The sequence below is a fragment of the Anolis carolinensis genome, chromosome 4 (assembly GCF_035594765.1).
Source record: "Anolis carolinensis isolate JA03-04 chromosome 4, rAnoCar3.1.pri, whole genome shotgun sequence".
Taxonomy (NCBI): domain Eukaryota; kingdom Metazoa; phylum Chordata; class Lepidosauria; order Squamata; family Dactyloidae; genus Anolis; species Anolis carolinensis.
Window position 1 is genome coordinate 71,509,075 of NC_085844.1, and position 22,010 is coordinate 71,531,084.

At 37.8% G+C, this 22,010-nt stretch overlaps 1 protein-coding gene across 3 annotated transcripts in view; it reads right to left on the minus strand.

Moving 5' to 3' along the window:
• Positions 1-22,010, minus strand: part of mbp (myelin basic protein) — a 156,799-nt gene that overhangs the window by 35,474 nt on the left and 99,315 nt on the right. For all 3 annotated transcript variants that reach the window (XM_008108755.3, XM_008108754.3, XM_008108756.3), the window contains exon 4: positions 5,529-5,959. In XM_008108755.3, the coding sequence (XP_008106962.1) occupies positions 5,529-5,959 (431 nt within the window). The remainder of the gene's footprint in view (positions 1-5,528; positions 5,960-22,010) is intronic.

The following is a 22,010-nucleotide window of genomic DNA, read 5'->3' on the forward strand; positions in this document are numbered from 1 at the left end:
TCCCAACCCCCAGGTTGAGAAACGCTGCTCTATTAGCTATGTCAATTAGCCTTTTCCATATGTCTTGCTTTGTATGTGTTTGTTCTCTTCATCCCATCCATTAATGCTCAGGTAGAGCATGTAGAAGCAGCATTATTTCTGGTGAAAGACATTGAAAGTTTGAAAAAAAGGCCTAGTAATTTTATAGTAATGTGTGGCTCGCGAGTTGCAATATTAAAGCTGAAATGGGTTCACCTGTTCAAAGCCTGGCATTTAATTGAAGTCTATTTTTATAGAGCTCAGCAGATCCTACATGATTCCAGTGACAAATACAAAACGTACCTTCCATTCCTTCCAGGGGAAAAGTGCTAAAGAAAATTATTTTTAAAAGCTCTCACTTGAGCACGACTTCTCCACCTCAGTACTTGTAGTTCTTTGCTCTTTGTAATTCTCCTACTCCCATTTTTCTACTCCCCATATTAAAACACATCAATCAGGTGAGCTACAAAGTAATCACAAAGTTGAAAATTGATTTATCAAGTGTAGAAATTCAAAAGCTAATCTAAGTGTTGGATTCTATAGCACACATTCTCTTTGAACGTTTTTTAATACTACACCAGGTACATTTATGCAGAAGTAATCCCCTCTTTCTTCCATGTACCTTACATTAAGGAAAAGATCCATACGCTATAGACCTATACACAATTACCTGAAGGTAAGACCAATTTAACAGTTTTATTTACAAGTGGATACAGAACTGCTATTACTTTCTGTGTGGGAACAGAGATTGCATATGAAGCAACAGGCAAAATGGACAAATGATTTGGACGGAAAAACAAATGTGTGCTGTCTTATCTTGCAGCACACAGAGGAAGAAAAATTGAGAATAATGTGGAACTATAGGAATCAGCTTTTGCTGAGGGCAAAACAATAGGGAGTAAAGTTCTGAGATCTCAGGAATGCCATGCAGTTACACCTTGCTTGGGTTGTCAAATAGGCATGCCTTTTTTTGGTCCATCACAGGCTCCCAACTGTCTTGAGATGTCTCCAAATACATTTGACTAACCCTACGTGAAATGTATTTCTAAGAAATGAGTCCAGATTGTATTCATTAATAATATGTAATTTGAAAGGCTGTACCAACAGCTGCATCAACACATTGGACCAAACAATAAACAACAAACAGGTTTTGTAGAAGTATCACAGTGATATTTTACCTATCGTGGTAGAAACATTTAGGACCATCATGTAAACTGGGCCAAGGGTTAAATATATAACTTTTTAAAATGGTTGGTATGGAAACACCAGAAGATAATGATCTGAACGTATACAAATAGCACCCCACTAATAAGCAAAAATATTCTTAGTTGTTTGATGCACACAGAACAAAGCAACTAGGTATTGATATAATTGTGGGATTTAATTTAATAAGGAAAATACTTGTTGAACTCCAGTGTGTCTACAGCATGTTATGGGGTATTAGTGCAGGCCTAATTGTAAATACTCAGTCAAAAAGATTTTAAAAATATTATGGGCTGAATTTAGCTAAGTGGAGTTGACCCAATGAATCAACTGGATACATAAAAACATGGATTTAAATCACATTAGTTCAATGGGATGACTTCAGCTGAGAGTAACAACTGGACCGAGCTGTGTTTTGCACTACATCAGATACGTGGATTTGCTATCCTTATAATCATGCTTATGAATTTGATTTACATGAGTTTGAAAATATACACATTTATAGGAATTGAAAACCATGTATGCTTTCAAGCTTCAACATTTAAAATTATTTAATATTATATAGTCATCTGAATGAGAGAACAGGTTCACTTGCTTGTTGCTAATATGGATGGCCAATGTTCCCTCTTGCTGAAGAGCATCCTTTGTGAAGTGCACATTTTAGCCAAAAGAGATCTTGTAGAGGTACGCAATCAAATGAAACTGTGAAAACTATACAATACCAGAGGGCTGTTGACCAAATATGGGAAAACAGGTGATGACAGTATGCTCATATATTCATATTTGGACATTTAATTTATCTTCATGTATCATAAATACTAGGGCAACAGGGAACCTGCTACTGAAAGAACGAGGAGGAGGAGGAGGTGGCAGGAACAAAATAAGTATTCTTCTCATTTCCCTTCCTCCTCTTTTCGTAAGACAAAGGACAATGTTACTCATACATGTGTCTTTCATCCATGGATGTTAGTAAGAAAGGAATATGCCTCCACAATGAATTCATAAAGCTCAATGTCAGCACATTCTCTGGACAAAGGAGTATTTGTATCTTCTGCATTCCGACACTTACTGGTGTGGGCAGATCAGATATAAGAACAAAGGCTGCAATACTTGGGGGAAAAGATTGGGATGTGACCCTGCCCATCATCCTAGCCCCAGTTACATAAATGCTAGAGCTCTGAGAAACCTTAGCAACGGACACTATCATTGTTAACTAGCCTAAGGTTCTGCCATGTTACATGATCAAACAAGCCCCTTTCAGAATGAAGTTTGGAGAAGTTACTTATTTGAAGAACAGCTCCCAAAATCCCTCTGCTAGCATGCTAGCTGTGGGAATTAAAATGGTTTAAAAAACCAAACTAAACAAAGGGAAGACCGTTAGAAGCATGCTTTGCTTGATTGTGATACTGATTTTCAGAAATATTACTCTTTGGTGCATGTACACCGTAAAATTAATGCAATTTAATACCACTATTTGTGATGGCTCAGTGCTACGGAAACACGAGAGTCTTTGCTGCCAATGAGTATAGGCACCTCTCCCAACTATAAATCCCAGTATTCCACTGCACTGAGCCACAGCAACTTAAGAGTTACCAAACTCCATTAATTCTATACTGTAGATTGGACCCTTTGAGTGAATAAGGCATTATGTTTTCCACAGGTTTTATTTTTCATTTTTAAACTTAATTTTCTGTATGCTTTCAAAGCACATCAATGTTCATTTGTTTTACTGTTAAACACAATTACCATTTTGTCCTTAAACACAGCAAGAAAATGTTCTATCTATATTTCCAAGTACTTCAACATATTCATAATTAACAACAATCTTTTTCTGATACTCACAATGTTCAAGATGATAACTGTATGCTAATATCGTTCTGTTTTCTGAAAAACACGCATGCACGCTTAGCATTACGAAATGTTCATGGCACTTATTGAATTAATTTCCAGCATTGAATGTCTCCTGGGATTGATTCCTAGGATATGTTTTTCTTTCAGTACCAGTATTTTTATTTCTAAGAACCATAATGGTGTAGTAATTCACTGTCAGTTTTTACTCACTGTGTCTAAACTATCTACGAGTCAGCATTTCCAAGCAGAGGTTTTGTTTTATGCCAGCACTTGGAATTGTTTATTATCTTTTATTTTTATTCTTTAGGCACTGGGTTGTCGGTTATAGATTTAAATGTACCAATAAACACAGTAAAGATCAACAGTACAATAAATCAGCATCACAAAACAATATTACCTATGAAAATATGTATCTGTACACATATCCACCTCAAAAGGTAAACAGATTTCACAATAATTGCTAAATACAAACATCCAGTCTGGAAACACAATCATCAAAAGTTTGAAATGAAGGTTTCAGAATCATTGTGTGTTCTAAATATTGCTTGACAGCTTACTGTAGGTGCAGATTTTTTTCCTCTATTCATATCTTTTTCTTCCATGTCTATTCTATGTGAAATAGCTGTCTTTGTGTTGTTGGCCATGCGTGTTAGTTTTGTGACTTTATAATTTTTCAGACTAACATGAAGCAAGAGTTGAGCTGGTCAAATAATATGGACAATTTTAAAATACAACCAATTTTAGAGTCCCCCCAGAAATTGATTCTACAAAGAGAATTTTAGAACTGTATCCAATCTTTTCCATACACTTAGGCTCCATCTACAATGCCATATAATCCAGTTTCTGAATCCAAATTATCTGTTTTGAACTGGATTATATGGCAGTGTAGACTCATATAATCCAAATCATATAATCTGGATTCAGAAACTGGATTATATGGCAGTGTAAACCCAGATTTAACTCGGTTTTTTTCAGAGGTTTCATTTTCTTCTCAACTGCTAAGTGGTAAGACTGGAGAGTACAGCAAATCTACACTACATTCACAAAGTGAGTATTGAACTATTGACTCTCAGCTCCTTAACTATTACTATGGTCAACCAAGAATTACTGTTTAAGTTTAACTGTGCAGTGAGCTTCTCATTCTCTGACCATAGGAGTAAACATACAAAAAGCTGCACTGGAATGTCTTGAAGGTTTATTTATTACAAAAGCAGAAAAAAATGCATTTTACCTACAATTATTTGTGAACGGAGTTCTTGATCATGCAGAAAGACATAATCCAGACTGGGCAAACAAAATCAAGTGCTAATGCACTGTCCCTAACAGGGAAGAAATGCTATGAAGTCCATCACCACTTATTTCAATGGTTTTTCTTGTGAAAATATAGTAAATTACTGTGTTAGCTACATAACTAGCTGTCATTCTCCATGTTTCAGTCAAGTGTCTTTCCTAGAGCTACTAGAGTATGCAAAGCATATGATTTCCAACAGAGCCATAGCACTTTCCTACAAATACCCCAGCCACGGCTATGGCAATGTTTGCAAAACTTCAACAGTATTTGCCAGATGCAAAAGGTACATATAAAAATATAAAATGTAACAGCCAGTAGCCAAATGGTTTCAAAACACTAGTGATGTAAGAGAAGCTTTACACAATCTTGTGTGTACATATATGCATTACTTTGTGATTGACATACCACAAAAATGCTAAAAGTTAGTTTTGTAGCTTACAAAACAAAATACTTGTCAATTCAAAAGACAATGCAATGAATTTCAAACAGATGTGATCCAACCATGTCACAGCTTCCACCTCCCTCTGTTTTGTTTCTCTTATTGGAAATGGAAACAAAAATATCAGGACTGACCAGCCACCCCCACCCCAATTTTACCATACTTCATGTTAGTTTCACATCACAGCCTGGCATTACAGAATGTCAACAAGAATCAAAACAGATATAAAACTAAAAGACATTCAACTAAATCCAGTGTCTGTAAAGCTATCACAGAGCAGATGTAAACAATTGTCTTTCTAAGATTCTCCCCACTTCAGATTTTCAGAAACATTGTAAGGGAAACATTCATCATGAGAAAGGAAATATTTCCTCACCATATACACAGTATTTCTTACAACTAATCAACAACAAACCTCCCCAGTAGAGCCGTATACCACAGTCACAACCATATTTTACTTAAGAAAGTAATCCCATTGTCCAGATGAAAGAAAATGAAGAACAGTAACACATTCTTATTACTGGGTAGAGTTGTCATAATATTGTCTAGTAAGCTATTATTTTTAAATGTCTTAGTAACCAAATCTTAAAAGCAAACATCATCCTGATGGCTAAGTCAACTCTTGCTCTTTGGAGGTTATACAGTTCTCTTGATTTTCTCCCACCCTGCCTTTTACAATTCTTGACTGTATCGAAGCTATTCTGTTCTCTTTTCCTCTGAGCTCACCTTGCCCCTCCTGGGAACATGTTTGTCACCTCCAAAGAATCTGCCCAGTGAGTCAAGTAGACCCGGTTCCCTGTATCTTCTTGGGGAGCCATGTCTAGCATGGTCTATGATACTTGCACTTGCAAGTTTGGATCCATGCCGAAAAGACGAGCGTTTCTGTGAAGCCATCAAATCCGAATTCTCAGAAGCAGCTGCTGCACTGTCTTCCGGGATGGTCTGCAGCTCATCTGATTCAGAAGGCCGGTCTTTGAAGGTGTTGTCTTCTCTCCCTGGGGCATCTCGGGAAAAGAGGCGGACCAAATGGGGGCGGCCAGTTGTGTCAGCTGGGTTGGCCTCCTTCCAGGCATTCTTTGGGTCTGCTGTGTCCTTGGAGTCTGTCACCGCTGTGCTCTTAGTGGAGGTCCCATTGTTCTGGTTCACATCTGCCTCTCCTGCAAACAACAAGGATGAGATATGAATACAGGCCTGTGAAAAACAGAGTGCTAGAACAATGCTGCTTTCTTCTCCTTGCCTTGAGCTGGGAGCTTCACACTAAGTCCATAGTTTATGTGCTGTCGAAGCAGAACTGCCTTCCACCAGTTCCAATATAGCCATACAAATTTTTACCAGAATTAAATATATCTTGAAAGAAGTGTAGTCAGGTTACTACAGGTGTGTGATTTTACTAAATGGAATTGGATGAAGTTGATGAGATAATAATAAGATAAAACACCCTTTAGTAGGAGTCTATTATAACAAATTGCTACTGATTTGTAATCTAAAATTGAGACAGATCTGCTTTACATACAAATGTGTCCTCTATATAGCTTTATTCATGTTCCAAACATGACAAGTTAGCAAAATCTTTTGTGCACTCCTGATTCTAATTTACTTGTTCTGTTGATTTGGATGTGATTAGGAGAATAACTACATGGTCAGAGGGCATTTCAATGAGGCTCCAATTTGTTTAAGTGATTTTTAAAAGTTCAATTATTTTGGATGTTCTGCTTTAAAACAACACAGAACTCTCAAAAAGACTTTTCTTGCTAAGCTATCATTCACTACTTCTGACCAGGATTCTCAACACAATCGATTTGTATATTGTATTTCTTGATATATATGAAATGCGTGTTTCGTTTCCTGATCCTATGTGCCTAACAATTCGCACAAATAATTCAGCTTTATGATGCCTTCTTAATTCATGAAGGTACAAAGCATAAGCAAGACATTGCTCTCAGCCAATCTCACACTTCAAGATAAAATACCTACTGTAGATAGGTTTATGGTGTGCAGAGCCTAAGGTGGGAATTTCTTTTATAAGTGGACTTTTTCTCACATGACCAAATATTCTTTTCCTCCCAACATCTGCTCTGGATGGTTTGTAAAATTTCCAAAACACATTTAGAGGGCACATGATGACTGCAAGAGAGAATGGTTCCCTCCCCAAGCCATTTCATCATCAGGATGAGTTAACTGTACTTTCCCCTCAGTTTAATGTGAATAACTATATATGGTTGCATACATGTATAATAAGTTTATGCAATTTCTCATTTATGTTATCTGTCAGAAAAATATATCATGGGAGACAAAGAAGAATCATCTCCAATCCAGCCTAGAATTGTCAGCTCTGACTGGCAGAATCTTTCCAGGGGGTTAGGGATGAGAAAGTCTCCCTAACACTTGACACTTTTAATTTGGGGTCTTAAAAGTTTAACATTGTCTCATTTCTATACAAAGCATATGTTATACCCTGGCCATGGGATCAAAGAAAGTATTGTGCACACATTAGCTGTACAAAGTTCAAACTTATAAGAGAAAACAAGTATGTATTTTAACTTTTGAAATTAATAGAAAAAGATCAACATTATAATGATTCTATTTTGTGAAATTCACCTCGGAATGATGCCATCTGCAATTAAATCACTGAGCTTTGCATTTGATCATGGAACACGGATTTGAGAGGTAAACCATATTTGCTGTCCTTAAAAATAATCTTAATATATCTACACAGAGCTACATTCCTTGATGCTTTAGTTGTTAAATGAATTTCCAGCTGTCATCATCCAACCAGCCTCTACCCTCAATGGAGAACTGAATCACATTGTCAGGTATCAAAATCAACATGCAAAATTTAAGTCAATTAAGCAAATGACTCTCTTTTGTATGTTCTGATGTGTCCAGTCACCAACACCTGTTCTGTGCTTACATTCACATCACCATCTGAAGACTTGTTTATACTGGCCCCAATCCCCATATCCACCATGTATGGGTGACTAGCTATCTCCACAATGGTTCACTCAATCTTGTGAAGAACACAAGATCAGACAAATATTATAGAAAACTCTGAATGATCAAATTTATAGCATTGCAGAGAGTGAGACACTTAAAATCTTTCTCTGGATGTGTTATGTGATTTCAGGTTTGCAAAAACCGTGGGTTCGGGGGCTCGGTTTGCCAACTCCAAAGACTGAAAAAGACATGGATGGGTTGAAGGCAAAAGGAACAGAGGCATTTATTCACCTTGGCCAAAGCAAATATCAGCAAAGTCTGCACTCCAAAGACTGTCATACAAGCAATTGCAAACATATAGATTTATTGTGTTGTTGAAGGCTTTTATGGCCGGAATCACTGAGTTGTTGTGAGTTTTCCGGGCTGTATGGCCATATTCCAGAAGCATTCTCTCTCGACGTTTCACCCACATCTATGGTAGGCAACCTCAGAGGTTCTGAGGTCTGTTGGAAACTAGGCAAGTGAGGTTTATATATCTGTGGAATGTCTAGGGTGGGAAAAAGAACTCTTGTCTGCCTGAGGCTAGTGTTAGACAGGTGATGTTAGGAAAATTTCATTGGGGACAGTTTTTATTTGGGAGAGCAATGCTTTTTTTGCAGCCCCTCCCCCGCAAAAATCCTGGAATTAACATAAATGTGTTTGGCATTGTTCCTAGGGAACAAGGTGGGTATAATCTAAATTAAAATCTAAAAAATTATCTTTGCATAATAATAATAATAATAATAATAATAATAACAACAACAACAACAACAACAACAACAACAGCATTTCTCATTTTCTACACAGATACATGTATAGTTCTGCATGGTGAGCCCCCTGCAGCCTTATCATGTCATATTGTCTAAAATGGATTCTAGTAAGAGCCTGTAAAATTGGTCATTGAAATGGTTGAGTTTTACTTCATTTTAATTTTTGTTGAGGCATTTTATAGCACAAAGTCCATTTGTTCTAGCAGACTGCTGCCAGCTATAGCCAATCTGATAGCCCTGAAAGCATAACAGCAGAATTATGACGATAATCACCTTCTCCTTTTGACTTACTCAATTTAGTGAACATGCTGTTCTATTTAACTATCATGGTTATTTTTTTTGTTAGGTGACACCAAATTAACTTCGACATATGTCAACTCTATAAACGAAAGACCTCCAGGTATCCCTACAATCAACAGTCTTGCTCAGGCCTTGCAGACTGTTTTGGATTCTGCTATTCCTGTAACCCTGTTTTGGACTCTGTCATATCCTGAAACCTGGAATCTGAATTTCCAGGTTTCAACTTTCTGAATTTCAACTTCCTGGCTTTGACTATTGGCTTAGATTTGAGCTTGACCCCTGAACATCTGGCTTGACTTTTGAACTCTGACTGCAGTTAGTAGTCTTGAATTCTGGAATGTTATTCTAAGTGTACGTAAGTAAGTAAACTTTTATTACGGTCAATGACCAGCTCATACCAAGTGAACTCTTGGTATCTGACTAATTGGGTTGCAACTTTGGTTATTTTTTATCATTGCTCCTAAACCGGCTAAGTAATACTTGTTTTATCCACATTAACTGGACTCTTGATCTTGATTTGTGTTACTCCAGATATGGTCATCTTGTCTTGATAAACCTCACCCCCTTGTTACCGGGAAAGCCCACGAACACGACACACTGCTCTGTGAGACCTGCAGCCAATTTTCTATTGGGAAAGGAACTTTACCATCCCATATTCTGTAGCTGCATTTTTTCAATTATTTTTGTTAAGAGTAATCTTGCAATTTCTGGGAGATGGAATAGGGAAGAAAGGGACAGCTGGTCTATACCACTTCTTATACCACTCCCCCCTCCCGCATGGCAGCTATCAGAAGGCTTCAGAATTCAAAGCCAATGTTTATTGACACAATTTATGTTATTTTTCTTGACTTCAGCAAAAAATTTTTTGCTGACTGGCTGATAAACTGTAAGATGTCAAGTATTAATAACTTGAAATCCTGCGAAATTTTTGTTAGCCTTGAAACTGCCACTAGCTCAGATATTATTGCCTGCATAGGATTTTGTGAACAACTAACACACTATATGGGATTTTATTCCTTAACACTGGCTAGATTCTATGCCATAATACACATTCATGGGGGAGGGGGAAAAAGAACAATAAATATATTGTATTTAATTAAATGCATTAACAAAACACCAGAGCATCTGCATGCTAATATTTTGACAACAGTTGCTCTTTGTGTCAGTGAATGCATTTATTTGTGGGCAACAATGGAAGGCATTTGTGCCACAAAAGTAGCTTCTCCCAATACTGGCTAGAACATCTTATGCCTTTCTTTAGCCATGAAAATGTGCATTGAGAGTTTTTATTCTCAATGCCACTGTTTTAAAGGTATGGAAGAACAGATACATTTTGAGTTTGGATCTGCTTTTGGAAGTAAATGTGAAAATAAAATGCAGAACCCTTGCTCAAGTGAAATTCCAACACTGGTCCACCACATTAGAAATCTTGAGAAACACTGGATTAGGGTGCTACAGCTATATTTAAACTGGGCCCTTATGTTACACACAGCCTCAAATTGACAGTGTGCTTTTAAGCATTGCTTTTTATTTTTCAAAAAGGAAAATTAGTCATGACTGCTTTCTAAAATTCAACATAAGGAAAAATCAAACTGCAACTTAACTAGCACACATGACATTTAATTTTCAAATATAAGACCCACTAGTGTTTTTCAACAATGAGCATAAATGCTATGGCTTTTGTGAATACATAGTCTGCTCTGTGGCCATATATCAATTCTGGAAATGGACAGTTAATGTCATAGAGAAAAGGGGCATGGACATTATTTTGGAGCATCCATATGCTAAGATTGTGAATTAAATTTAGGTTGAAACATTATATAAGTGAATGTTAATTCAGGGTCTGTTTAAAAAAGGCACCATATTTATTCAAAACTAATACTCACTTTTTTGGGCTAAATCACACGGCCAAAACTGTGGTGTATATTAGATTTTATTGCATGTTAGAATCCTGTGTGTAAACCTATCAAAACTGAAGTGCGTGTTATAATCGATGGTGCATTATACTCAAGTAAATATGAATAACTAATAATGATGTCGTTATGAGAGTAATTATTTTCATTTCCAATTGAGTACAAATCTGATAGCTGCTATAAAGTCTACATATAAATATAAAGCCAGTAGGCTTGACATGTTGATGCTTCTTTATGTACCAAGCCAACCTATATGTGAAAATTTCCATGTGACGTAAGTAATTGTGCTAAATTTCTACTGCAAGATGAACTGCATTCTGCATTTGTTACTGTTATCTTCATTTCAAACTATCTGATACAACACTGGCGAAAAATAAGATTCCAATAGAGCCAAACTTCAATGTGAATAAGCATTCAGGAAAATAGCAAGTTAGGAAACTCAAATACAATCTGACAAGTCTGGGTTGCAGATCTCAAGGAAAACTTTCAATTTTCTGTAAGTTTTCACACAGTGTGGCAGAAGATATCGCCAGTGGTTTGCAGAGACAAGGCAGAACAATGGCTCTCAAGTGGAATTCTTCAGTGTAGGCCTGGTTTGCAGCACATCCTCCTTATTTTCTAATGGCTTCTGGCATGGATAGAGATTACTTGGGGTCACAGGGGAGAAGGAGCAGAAAACAAAGGCCTGTGGTTGTTGCTAGTGGGATTTGCTATGGCAGAAATTTGGAATGTATGAAAAGCATGTGGCAACCATCCATACTATCCCACAGAGAACTAAAAAAAAAAAATCCTCCAAGCCTTTTGAACAAGTGAATTCTATCAAGACACCCACCTCTTTGAAACAGAAACAATCCTTTGTGTGTTTAGAACATATCGTTTTGAGTTCACATATATAGTTGTTTTTACAACAGCAGGCATCGACAGTGCCATAATGAAGTACATTTGGGGGAGGATGTTTTCTGTAGATGTTTCTCTCTTTTGATATCTCAGAAAACTGAAGGAACCAAAAACTTTCACTGGAAAGTCAAAGAAGACTTCTTTTGACAATAGATTTTAGCTACCCCGTTGGCACCAGATTTTATCTGATCTTGGAAGCTGAGCAGGGCCAGTTATGCTTAGTATTTGTATGGGAGACCACCAGTGAACAACAAGTACTGTAGAAAAGTAACTGGTAAACCACTTTTGAGTATTCCTTGCTTAAGAAAACCCTATGAAATTCATGGGGCCATCATAAGTCAACAGAAAACTTGAAAGCACATGCACATATAGACACCGTAAAAAACTGTATGGAAGGTAAGTAAATGCAAGTGATGTCCTGTTCTTAATTCAACTTATTCAAGTTTTGTAATGGATGTTGTAATTATCCTTTTACCTTTCAGGTATTCTAAACTCTTTATAGGATGACATGCAACTGAGCCCAAAATTGATCTTCTTCTTTTATTTTCTCCTTTTGTCACACAATCACATCAAACAATGAATCCATAAATATCTTGTGTAACATACTTCCAGGCACATAAAAGAGCATCAGAACTCCTGTGCTTAGGATATAGCCCATAAGACTAGAACAAATTATTAAGGAGCCTATAGGCTTGTCTACAGTGGCCCCAAATTTTGCATTGGGCCAGAAGGTGAATCTGGATGTACAAACAATGTCTAGGACCTTCTGGTCCATAATGTAGCGTAAAACAGATTACATTACATAAAATCGGGGAATGCTTTGGTGTTTCAGTGACACTCCATAGCATCCCCATACTTTAGGGTGAGTGTGGACAGCTGGACTGGCTCTAATCCAAACTGGTCTGCTCTTTGCATGGCCTGGTGCTGCCACCCCTTTTCTCTATGCTTGGCAACCTATGTTGCTCTCCCGTCACATGGCAGATGGCCACAAACCTCTCCTGTTATTGTAGTTATTGTGAAATTGAAAATCCATTTCTGTTATCAAAGCAATTTCATGTCAAGCTGCCTGTTTTTCTTTCTTATAAATAGGATCAAAATACTCAATAACATTTTTGCCATTAGGGTATTATTTTCATTTTCAGACTATTTTGCACACTTGAATATGTGAGGAACTAACAAGTGGCACTTTCTTCTAACTTAAATGAAAAGTGAAGATGAAAGAGAGATGTAACATTTTGGCGCTCCACGACTGGTCTGGAAATATGTTCAGTTTTGGATGCTGTTGTATTATGTCAAACTACAGTTTCTTATGTCTTCTAGAGTCAGAAGCCATAGTTTATATGCTCTAAGTCAGGGGTCCCCAAACTAAGGCCCGGGGGCCAGATGCGGCCCTCCGAGGTCATTTACCTGGCCCCCGCCCTCAGTTTTATAATATAATATATTATATATACATATAATATTGATAATAATATTATAATGTAATACAATAATACCACTAATAATACCATATAATAATATTAATGATATATTCTATATTACATATAATATTACTAATAATATTACAGTATAGTGGTATCTCCTGGCAACCTAGCAGTTCGAAAACATGCAAATGTGAGTAGATCAATAGGTACCACTCCGGCGGGAAGGTAACAGCGCTCCATGCAGTCATGCCGGCCACATGACCTTGGAGGTGTCTATGGACAACGCCAGCTCTTCGGCTTAGAAATGGAGATGAGCACCAACCCCAGAGTCAGACATGACTGGACTCAACGTCAGGGGAAACCTTTACCTTTACTATAGTGGTATAGTTCAATATAGTAATATATAATGCTAATATTGTGCTATGCTAATAATATAATATATTGTATGTACATATAATTTGTAAGCCACTCTGAGTCCCCTTTGGGGTGAGAAGGGTGTGATACAAATGTAATAAATAAATGCAGTAAATAATAAATAAATAAATAAATTTTAGACTTAGGCTCACCCAAAGTCTGAAATGACTTGAAGGCACACAACAACAACAACAACAACAACAACCCTAATTAACTTGACTATCTCATTGGCCAGAAGTAGGACCACACTTCCCATTGAAAACCTGATAAATGTATGTTGGTTAAAAAAAATTATTTTTAAATATTATATTGTTCTTTCATTGTTGTTGTTTTTGCACTACAAATAAGACATGTGCAGTGTGCATCGGAATTTGTTTGTATTTTTTTTTCCAAATGATAATTCGGCCCCTCAACAGTCTGAAGGAATGTGGACCGGCCCTCGGCTTAAAAAGTTTGAGGACCCCTGCTCTAAGTAAACCAGTGTATGAAATCAAGATATTATACAACACAGAAAAGGTTTATAACTCGATGTGCAAGGAGAAGAGGAAAATAGGTAAATAAAATGTCATCATTGTGAAAAGTAAAATTAGTATTCAAGCAAGATGCTTAGATGTAAGTAAGCACACAGAAAAATACAATCTTTCAGTTTAATACATATTCCTGGAAGCTAATGGGATGTCTCACTGGTGGCAATAAAATAGGATTAGTGCATGATTAAAAAAATAAAACCCTAAACATCAGGGCTACATTTCATAAACAATTAATACTCAAGATCCCTATAGAACTGATAGTGTAGGGAATTCTTAGGGATCATAAATGTTTCCCAATCCTGAGTCACTGGGCAGAGTAACAGCAAAAACAAGGGTCTATTCTCCTGTTGATCAAAATACAGCTGATTGATGTTTTCATACAATTCCAACAAGTGCAAAGGGGAATTATGACTGGGAAGAACCTGCTTCTGGTTGTTACACTGGGGATTGCTGAATATTGTGGAATGAGAACATTAGTCAGCTGCATCCTGATTAATAGTGTCCATTGCCCCATAAGTCTGCATTGGAGAGTTGGACAGGCTAGAAACATTTGGCAACATACTAAGGTAATTTAACTAAGCCCTTTTCATATCAGGAGCAACTTGAGAAACTGCAAGTCCCTTCTGGTGTGAGAGAATTGGCCGTCTGCAAGGACGTTGCCCAGGGGACGCCCGGATGTTTGATGTTTTTACCATCCTTCTGGGAGTCTTCTCTCATGTCCCACTAAGCTAAGTAGCTGAATAAGAATACTGGCCAACATAAATTAGATTATGCTATTTCTGGGAGTCCCTAAAATAAAAAAGAAACATTTTCAGACATCATGGGTTAGATGGGAGGATCTGCTCTTGGCCATACTGGGTGGAACATTTAGAGAGCTGTAGTCTAAAAAGTATGTTTCATGAGCTTTCCCTACAGTTGTGAGCCACTGGTGAGGAAGCTACAGGTGGCAAAAGCCTGGAAATGTAACTTTCATTAGTGTTCTTCTTCAGAAGCCCACGTGGTACAGTTCCTTAGGAAATATTTTTGTAATTGAAAGGTTCACAGAAAATTGTCCTGCTTGAAAAGGACAAGCAAGCATCTCTTCTGCAATAAGGAAAATGGGAAGGGGGGGCTGTTTGTAATGAGCAAATCTGCACACATATTGTGGAACATTTCCTTAACTGTGACTTCAAGCCTGAGTAAATTAGTTTGTAGCAAGGAAAACACTGGCAGAGAGTTGAAATCTCCTCTGGCAGGCCCTTCAGGACTCCTATTATGCCTTCTTATGTGTCCCTAAATACCCTCTTGGCAGAACCACAAGAAGCGGAGAACTATAAATGTCCAATCTCTTTGGGGTCCTATTGACTATTGTGTAGGGGAAAGGGCAAGATAATTTGCACTGTGCCTTGGACAGCTTTTCAAAACCTCTTTGTTGGCAAACTCCATAATCAAGCAGGTCCACACGGCTTGGGAGCACAGTTTTCTCAAAAACTAAATGTGTATAGAGAGAATTTCACAGCAGTGACCACTCCTTCCTACAACATACAATTATCCCAGTAATGGGCATTCACATATTCCAAATTAGAGTCCATTTGAAAGCATTGCTCACCCCAGAAAGGGAGTGTATGAATTATATGAAATAACACCACCAGTCCATCTAATTCTCTACAGTCAACACTGGCCGACAATTCCCCTCTCCCCACACACAAGAAAACCCTATACAGATCAACCTAGGGCACATAACAACAATAAGACATTTCCATAATATCTGGTTTTATGAATGACAGGAATCTTGAAAAAACATCTTAGGCATGGGGAGTTTGGGGTGGATGGAGTTGGAAGCATTTAGCGATTCATTAGCGATTGCTGTTTATTTTAAAACTAAACAGACATTTTAGAACCAGTTTCTTTGAGAAATTTTTGTGTTCAAATGACAAAGCCTTTCTTTCCTTTCCCTTTTTCTTTTCAAAGATATAGGTGGAGTAGTGCTGCAGCACTAATGTGTTAGTTTCTCAAGTCACCCCTGACACAGAAAAAATGTATTATATGATTGCATAAGAAAAAGGAAATAAAAGATAACTAATGTATTGTGAATTTAAGGTTTGGTTAGACTTGTCCAATGTAGTCCCTGTAGGACTGGTGTAGAAAAAAGGGGGAAAAAGAGAGGATAGTTAAGATGACTGTGAATATATCAGTAGGTACTCAATAACAATTGCAATTAATACTGAAACTGTGTTGTTGTGACAGAAATAAAGAATGTGGCATATCAGAGTATGATTGAGCAATGAATAAAATTGCTCAAGGATAGGCTGCAAAGCAACATGTTTAGGTCCAGAACCAGCTGGTCAGCAGATGCCTAGCACCAATCTTGCTCACACTAGAGGAAGATGAAGATATATTTATTCTTTCTCTGCAGCCTTCTGAAAAGTTCCTTTGATAGATGGATGGGGGGCTGATGGAGCAGTAGTATCAGCAAAGCAGGGAGGGAGAGAGGGAGGGAGAGTATGCCTTGTATGCCATTGGTGGCATCCATGTCAGTTCAAGACAACTTACCCTGGGTTTTAGTCTAACTTTAAAGGCGCTACCCAAGGACCTGAAGCCTGACTCAAAATAGATTCAAAGCCTTGGACAGCTTCTTTAAACTTTGATTAAAATCCAGAATAGATTCACCTCTGCACTGATACCAAAATCATCAATTGCCACAACTATTGGAAATGTAAAGATCCCCACCCTTGTCTTTCCAAGCACATTTATTTTGCTCCTAATTAATGTAAATATATTACTGAATAAAATACAGTATTCAATTTAATAATAATAATAAACTTTTATTTCTGCCCTACCACCATCTCCCAAAAGGGACTCAGGGCGGCTTACAAAGCACTCGTAATGTAACAATACATATGGTGCAATAAATACAGATACATCAATATAAAAAGGAAAACATAATTTACATAATCAATACATAAAACAATACCACAATAAAATCAATCAACCCTAAAATTAACATTGATAAAACATATCAGTAATTATAGACATAAATCTAATAACAACCAATGCAGAGACTATAACAATACATTGTAAGTATTCCTATTTTACCAGATTGAATAACGTCACTTCTTTCATTGAAAGCTAAAATTTATTTACACTTGCAAATAAGAGAGAACTGTGCTCAAGGAGTCGAAAGTTCCATCCAAAACTAAGGCTCAAAAGCAGGGGTTGGAAATTCTGTTATTCTGACATATTTCTCGCAGGTCAGAACTCTCAGAAGTGCACTAAATGGCAAAATGGCACATCATGCCATTTCTTGTTGCCATTTTGAAGAGAAAATGGAGTAAAACCTGGTTGTGGTTGTTCTCCCCTCCCCTCACCCATTTGGGGCTCTTGGATGAAACACTGGAAAATGTTTTCCCTGAAAACCACACCACTTTTTAAAAGGCTCGTGCATCTGTGGGAAAATGGTGGAGGTCTTTGGTGACTGCAAAAGTAAAGTCCATGTTCTACTCCAGACTAAAGTCATCCGTATTTTCTTTGAGAATAATATGCCACAATTTTAGAGCTACCTCCGCATCTTCTTTTTCCAAACCTGTTGATATGTATAGTGTTTTTGATTTAATTTTTTCCACTCCAACTCTCCCTGGGCCCCATGCAGGGAGAAAGGTGGGACATAAATAAGATAAATATGCTAGTTAGCTAACTTGCATGAAAATTCACCTTGATTTTCCAACAGAATTTCACATCTTGCTAGAAACACTCTCGGTTCCAACCTGATTAACTACAGTAGGAAGTAACTGGCAATATAAATTTCCAGAGCTTGTCATGGTGCCAATATTTGCATACATTAATTTTGTCTTGTTTGTTCGACTTTAACTGAATCAGTGTGTTTCCATGAATTTATATAAGTTCATTTTCATCTTGTTTGCTTTACTTTAATTAACTTTATATACAAATTCACATGGGATGCATAGTTGAAATTGTATACATTTTTTTAAAAAAAAGAAACACATTACCCCCTAGGTTATACTGGATCAGAACTGCTTTCCCCCCTAACTCGTTGATTTTCAATTCCTCCTCCTCTCTCAATATGCTCATTCTATCAGAAGCTCTTTAAAGACCCAGTGTATCTCAAATATATACTTTATTTTTTCTTCAAAATTGGAAATTATAACATTGTTCATCCCGACCCCCCTCCCCACAAACACTGCAAGGACATTTGTGAAGATTTCGCCCCAAAAGGTACCAAATCCGTCTAAACAAATTTTACAGGAATCGAAAAAAATATGCTGATGATATGCATCCTTTTCTATAAAATGCCGTTTTCCAAGCCTTGTATATTTTGATAGTTTTGATCTCCGCATAATATCTTGCTCCTAGCTAACAATGTACTGCCCCATAATCCGTTCTTCATTTTTTTGGGGGGGGGGGGGATTTGGTACCTTTTAAAAACAAACTCCACATTTTGAAACAATTTGTTGGATCCAAATTTAGCCATGCTTAGTGAAGACACAATAAAGTCAAAAGGAGATAATAGTCTTGGGAAATATAAATCCCTGCAATTTCAACGGGTCTGTTCCGACCATTATTAAGCTTGGATGTGAATTAATGTTTAAATTACAAATCAAGCATGCATAATATTGTAAAACTAGAAAAGATAATAAACAGTGATTTTAATGTGGTACCATGTTAGACACACATAAACAAGACTATGGTTTTTGGTGATTGGAGAGGTCAGAAGCACTTGAAATATTATCCATTTTTTAACCAAACCCACAGGGAATGCCTAGAAAGCACCTGGCTATGTCATTATTGCCAGACAGAAGGTCCTTGAAAATGATATTGATGCTGTGTATCTGATTACAGGCACAACGTGAAATGCTTCTCAAGAGCCAACACTATATAGTCATGTCATAATATGGGGAGGGAGTATGAAAAAGGTAGATTTTCAGCATGGGGAGACAAGAAATGTGCTATAATTCTGCTTGGAGGAATGCTACACTTCCTTGATGGTGGGTCTCAGTTCATATCTATAATTTCAGGTAGAATCATTTAAGCATTACATTATTTCAGCTTGTCTATACTCCCTTGTAGCCTGCCATTTCCAATAATACTGTTCAGTCTGAAATACCTAAAAAATATGTTCTTCTTTCCCCCCTCTGCCCCAACAAAACCCATTCTTTGTACTGGAGACTTCAGTGTGACTCAATGCTCGATGAAGAACAATGGTGGCTAATGGTATAGAACAGCAACAGTGATCGATGGGGCTGCACACAATATCGGCTTTTCAGCCTGAGCATTCTGGAGTAAAAAACTGCCTGCACAGTACCAAGCTTTGTACCAGTTAGTGGGAGTTACTGCTATTTAAACCCTCCCCCACCCCTTTTAGAAAAAAAATGCAGCGAGCTTTTCAAATATGTATAATATTCTTCAGTATAGCATTGTACAAACGAAGCAAACAGAAAGAAAGATGTGGGCTTTCCTAGAACAAAACTACAGGAGGGAAAATAAAGAAACAGCTCCCAATGTTCCATAGTTTGAAAAATGCTTCTTGAACTCTAATGAGTTTTTCTTCCACTTATAGATATTTCAGATGGCTAAATAAATCAACATTCTGCATAATTTAGATATGTTAAAATACTTAAAAGTTCCTCTCAGGCAGAAGTGGGATAAATTACGTTTTGTATTACAGCTTCACTTTGACAGATGAGAGATGTAGTTCCCCTGATGTTAAGTCCAGTCATGTCTGACTCTGGGGGTTGGTGCTCATCTCCATTTCTAAGCCGAAGAGCCAGCGTTGTCCGTAGACACCTCCAAGGTCATGTGGCTGGTATGGAACTGCATGGAACGCCGTTACCTTCCCGCCGCAGCGGTACCTATTGAGCTACTCACATTGGCATGTTTTTGAACTGCTAGGTTGGCAACAGCGGGCGCTCACTCCGCTCCTGGGATTTGAACCTGGGACCTTTCGGTCTGCAAGTTCAGCAGCTAAGTGCTTTAACACACTTTGCCACCTATCTGAGCATAGAATCATAGAATCATAGAATCATAGAATAGTAGAGTTGGAAGAGACCACATGGGCCATCTAGTCCAACCCCCTGCTAAGAAGCAGGAAATTGCATTCAAAGCACCCCCGACAGATGGCCATCCAGCCTCTGCTTAAAAGCCTCCAAGGAAGGAGCCTCCACCACGGCCCCGGGGAGAGAGTTCCACTGTCGAACAGCTCTCACAGTGAGGAAGTTCTTCCTGATGTTCAGGTGGAATCTCCTTTCCTGTAGTTTGAAGCCATTGTTCCGTGTCCTAGTCTGCAGGGCAGCAGAAAACAAGCTTGCTCCCTCCTCCCTATGACTTCCCTTCATGTATTTGTACATGGCTATCATGTCTCCTCTCAGCCTTCTCTTCTGCAGGCTAAACATGCCCAGCTCTTTAAGCCGCTCCTCATAGGGCTTGTTCTCCAGACCCTTAATCATTTTAGTCGCCCTCCTCTGGACGCTTTCCAGCTTGTCAACATCTCCTTTCAACTGTGGTGCCCAAAATTGGACACAGTATTCCAGGTGTGGTCTGACCAAGGCAGAATAGAGGGGGAGCATAACTTCCCTGGATCTAGACGCTATTCCCCTATTGATGCAGGCCAGAATCCCATTGGCTTTTTTAGCAGCCGCATCACATTGTTGGCTCATGTTTAACTTGTTGTCCACGAGGACTCCAAGGTCTTTTTCGCACACACTGCTGTCAAGCCAGGCGTCCCCCATTCTGTATCTTTGATTTCCATTTTTTCTGCCGAAGTGAAGTATCTTGCATTTGTCCCTGTTGAACTTCATTTTGTTAGTTTTGGCCCATCTCTCTAGTCTGTCAAGATCGTTTTGAATTCTGCTCCTGTCTTCTGGAGTGTTAGCTATCCCTCCCAGTTTTGTGTCGTCTGCAAACTTGATGATCGTGCCTTCTAACCCTTCGTCTAAGTCGCCTAACACATGGTCTTGTGTTAATTGTTAATTAAGTTATAGCTCAGCTTGGCTGGAGTCCTCTTTCTGAGGTAGCACTGGTATAGCATGCTAGTTTTGTAGTGATGATTGATAGTTCGTATGTTAGTGCAGCAGTGAATCCTTTCCAGGTTTCATTTAGCTTTCAAAAGCTATCCAAAGTGTTGGTCCCATTTGGGAATATTGCTTGGCACTTTGGACAGTTCTTTAAAGCCTGGTAAAACCCGGATTCACTGTATCAGTGACATGCAATCCACCAGAAACCACTGTTGTTTTAAACATTATGCAGGGAAATATCCCGTACCTTTCTTCATAACCCTTTCCTCAGCAGCACAAAGACAGCCAGACAAATTGTCTAGAGTGGCATCCATGGTGGAAAAGTAAAATCTTTGCATCTCATGCCTGGATTCTGACTCCACAATTGTTTTTTAAGTTTGAAAAAGTAATCCGTGGAGTGCACTTATTTCACATTTCATCTAATTTGGTCTTTCATGGGATGATTTTTCAGTCTTTATTGTAGTGTTTCCCCATTACATTTGCATATATTACATGGCTTTTTTATGCAGTTTCGTCTTTAAGGACTCAATGCATAAAGTTACCAAATATCATTTTTATGAAAATGAGTATAATGCATAAGATGCATAAGATGTATACTATTCCCCATGCAAAATAGCTTGGAGTATGAATGGTCTACTATTCTCTAGAAGACATTGCTATATAAAGCCATTGCTTAAGAGGAAATCCAAGATAGTCGTAAATGTGAGTGCACTATCTTTTTCTGTAATTTATAAGGTTTGTCACTATTGCAAAACAGTATGACGGATTTTGTAGTGGAATGAACAGTAACCAATTGCTATTTATAGCCCTGGAAAGATTAGTACTGCAAGTTTTATGGAGAAAATCCCAGTACCATGCATTACAGATGAGACAGACTGGAAATACTTTGTTATCTCTACATCTATGTTCAATGACTGAATGACCAGAGCTATATATAAAGTTTAAAATTTCTACCCAACTCAGACTGATGTTGTTTGAAAGTA